The sequence below is a fragment of the Varanus komodoensis genome, unplaced genomic scaffold, assembly GCF_004798865.1.
Source record: "Varanus komodoensis strain SLA01 unplaced genomic scaffold, ASM479886v1 scaffold10, whole genome shotgun sequence".
Classification (NCBI taxonomy): domain Eukaryota; kingdom Metazoa; phylum Chordata; class Lepidosauria; order Squamata; family Varanidae; genus Varanus; species Varanus komodoensis.
The window spans coordinates 21,154,532-21,157,703 of NW_025335269.1; the positions used below are offsets into that span (position 1 = coordinate 21,154,532).

Sequence of the window (3,172 nt, forward strand, 5' to 3'; positions counted from 1 at the left end):
AAGATTCACACATGTTGTCAAGCTACAGCATGCCCTGCCATAGTTTGAATATTAAGAATGGCAGCTACCCGGGCAACAAGAAATCTGATGATGGGCTTCTAGGTGTGTGAGCTGGCCCAGTGCAGAGTTTAAATGTAGGGAAGTTTGAGCAACGGCAAACAATTCCTGCCTATCAAGTGCCCAACAACTGGAGTTTTAAAAAATCCTCACTGAAACATGAGGAGCCAAGGCCTCAACAGAGAGGACACCTGCCTATCAGTTAGGAAAAACATGGAAATGTTTCATGCCTCCCACACATATTTCAACAGAGTTCTTTGCATGGAAAATGTTTGGAAAGCAACATTGCATTTTAAAGCCATCATTTCACAGAATCATTTGTGGAGCTGATATATGCCATTCATTTTCTCCAATCTTTATAAGTTAAATCTGCACATAGTATTACATTGCATTTCTTTCCTGATTCTTCTAAAAGCTCCACTGATGTTTCCCCTCCACCCCTGCAAAAAACAGTAGAAATGCCCGAAGCTTCCAATGCAATCGGTAGCTTATGCATCCTCCCGCTGAACTTTGGAGCCCTACGTGCAACAACATTAGTTAAGGAATAGGCGCAGAAGTCCACCCGGTCGCCTAAAAGAGAGCGACGGCAGGCATGCGAAGGCGGCAAGAAGAGGCGGCTCCTCGAGTCCCCTCCGGGCAGAAAGGGGGTCGGGGGGTGTCTACGTGCAGGACCGGGCGAGCTGGCTATTGATCCCTGCGAGGGGGGGGGGAGAAGAGGCGGGGGACGTCGTATTAGGAGATCCTGGCGTGACGAAATAAGGGAACTCCCCACCAGCGAAGGAACGAGAGGGAATCCTGTAGCGAGCGAGGGAGCGGCAGCGAGGCATTGGCAGGCTCTCCCTACAAAGCCCCCCCCGCACCCCCTGGAAGGCGTCCCGTTTTGCGGTGGCGCGCAGAGAAGCGGAGGTGGCGAATTCTCCAGGAGGACAGTTGAACCAAAGGGAAGGTGGGAGTTGCTGCTGGCGTTGCTGCTGCGGCTCCCCCACTCTCGTCTCTGGACGGCGGCAGGCAGCCTCGCTCCTACCCCTCCTCCCTCTCCCGCGCTTTCTCTCGTCGGGAAAGAAGCGTGCAGCCTCGCTCGCTCTTCCCCAATGGCAATGAGCGGCGGCGGCGGCGCCATGCGACCTCCCTCACCACCTCCTCCTCCTCCGCCTCCTCTTCGGGCGCTCCTCTAAGCCCGTGCCATGCTGCTGCCGCTCCTCCCGGCGCTCCTTGCCGCCTTCGCGCCCTTTTCTCCATGCCGGGGCTGGTCTCCCGCGGGCGCTTCAGACTCGGGGCGGAAGGAGCTGCCCGAGCTCGCGCTGCCGCCCCTCAACTCCTCCTCCTCCGCCTCCTCCACCTCCTCCTCTCCCCGCTCGGCGCCGAAGACCTTCGCGACTGCCAGCGCCCCGGCGACGGACTTGCAAGAAGGAGGGGACGCGGCCCCTGAGGCGGCCGAGCCCCGCGCCACCAGCACGCCCGCGGCGGCGGCGGCGGCTGCCCCTTCGCCTGGGCCGCCCCGCCCCGCCCCGCAGCAGCAGCAGCAGCCCCGCGAGGAGCCGCCGTGCAACATCAGCGTGCAGCGCCAAATGCTCAGCTCGCTGCTGGTGCGCTGGAGCCCGCTGGGCTTCCAGTGCGACCTCGTGCTCTTTTCCACCAGCGGCAGCGGCGGGCGCGCCTTTTTCTCAGCCGCCTTCCACCGCGTCGGGCCGCCGCCGTTGCTCATCGAGCCCGTCGGGCTGGCGGCCGGCGGCGTCCAGCAGGACCTGCGCCTGTGCGTGGGCTGCAGCTGGGAACGGAGCAGGCGCGTCGGCCGCCTCCGCCCGGGGACCCCCAACCCGCCGCCGCCGGCGTCGTCCCCGTCCTCCGCTGCCCTCTTCTCGCTGCCTGCCTCGGACCACGGACAACCCTGGCAGCAAGGGGAGCGGCTCCATTTCTGCTGCCTGGATTTCAGCCTGGAGGAGCTCAAGGCGGACCCCGGCTGGAGGATGAACCGCAAACCCATCGAGTCCACCTTGGTGGCTTGTTTCATGACTCTGGTCATCATCGTGTGGAGCGTGGCCGCCCTCATCTGGCCGGTGCCCATCATCGCTGGCTTCTTACCCAACGGCATGGAACAGAGGAGGAGCGCCGCCAGCTCGGGAAGCGCATCTGGAACAGCTGCAGCTGCTAAATGACCCCCGCCCGCGCCCCTACCCTCCTTCGGCGCACCTTCGCTTCATCTTGGTTGTCTGATCTAATCCAGGTCCTCTCGTTGTTGTGGGTACTAGTTGGGCCTCGGAATTGGGGACCTAGCTCTGATAATTATTGATTTTGGGGGGTAATGTTTAAAGGAATATATTTTGTAGATTACGTTAAAGCCATTTTCTTTGGCGTTGAATGCAGAAGACTAGACTAGGGTGGAAAGCTTGTAGCTGGATCGGTTTCTCGCCAATGAATCTTTCGGGGAACTGCACCGTACCCCGCGTCTAGCCTAATATTAAATGGAATACTATAGATATATTTCTCATGTACTCAAATATCTGAAAAATGACCAAAACCTGTGTATCTGCTTTATATATTTAAAAAAAACTCTTTTAATTCAATATTTTAGTAAAGAACGCACACACAGTGCACTTTGCAGTAGTTGTAAGTCAGAGTAATTATTTGTATATGAATACACTTTGTCTTTGCAGATTTTTATTTACTAAAAGAGGAAACTTTTTTTGCAGAATTTAAATTTGCTAACACTATATATAGATATATTATATTATATTGTTGTAAGAGAACCTGGACTTCAATCACTCTTTTACAATGTGTGTGTTTCTTATTAGAGATATCGTGTAACTTCCGCTGTCAGTCTGTTGAGTTACCAATACAGAGATTTTCTTTGTCAAAGTGTTTAGACTTCACTTGATCTGTTACTCTCAGAGTGGCTTTGTTTAACTTTACATACCAAAATTTCCAAAGCAAAATAAGTCTAGGTAGGAGAAGATGTTTAAGGCCTGTTTTCATGTCTTCCCCTAAATATAATCATCCCTCAGTTCTTGCAGAATAACAGTTTGCACTCCTTGCACTCAATCCAGTTTCTGATTTATTTACCCATTCAAGGGGTGAGTCAACACCTGAAAGAATCCCTGATCTCTGATACTGCTCT

The 3,172-nt window shown here is 54.4% G+C and overlaps 1 protein-coding gene across 1 annotated transcript; it reads left to right on the forward strand.

Moving 5' to 3' along the window:
- The first annotated feature begins 1,241 nt into the window (after nt 1–1,241).
- Nucleotides 1,242–2,914, forward strand: TMEM158 (transmembrane protein 158). The gene has a single exon (XM_044419140.1). The coding sequence runs from the start codon at nt 1,242–1,244 to the stop codon at nt 2,211–2,213; it is 972 nt and encodes a 323-aa protein (XP_044275075.1). The 3' UTR covers nt 2,214–2,914.
- Nucleotides 2,915–3,172: the final 258 nt, after the last annotated feature.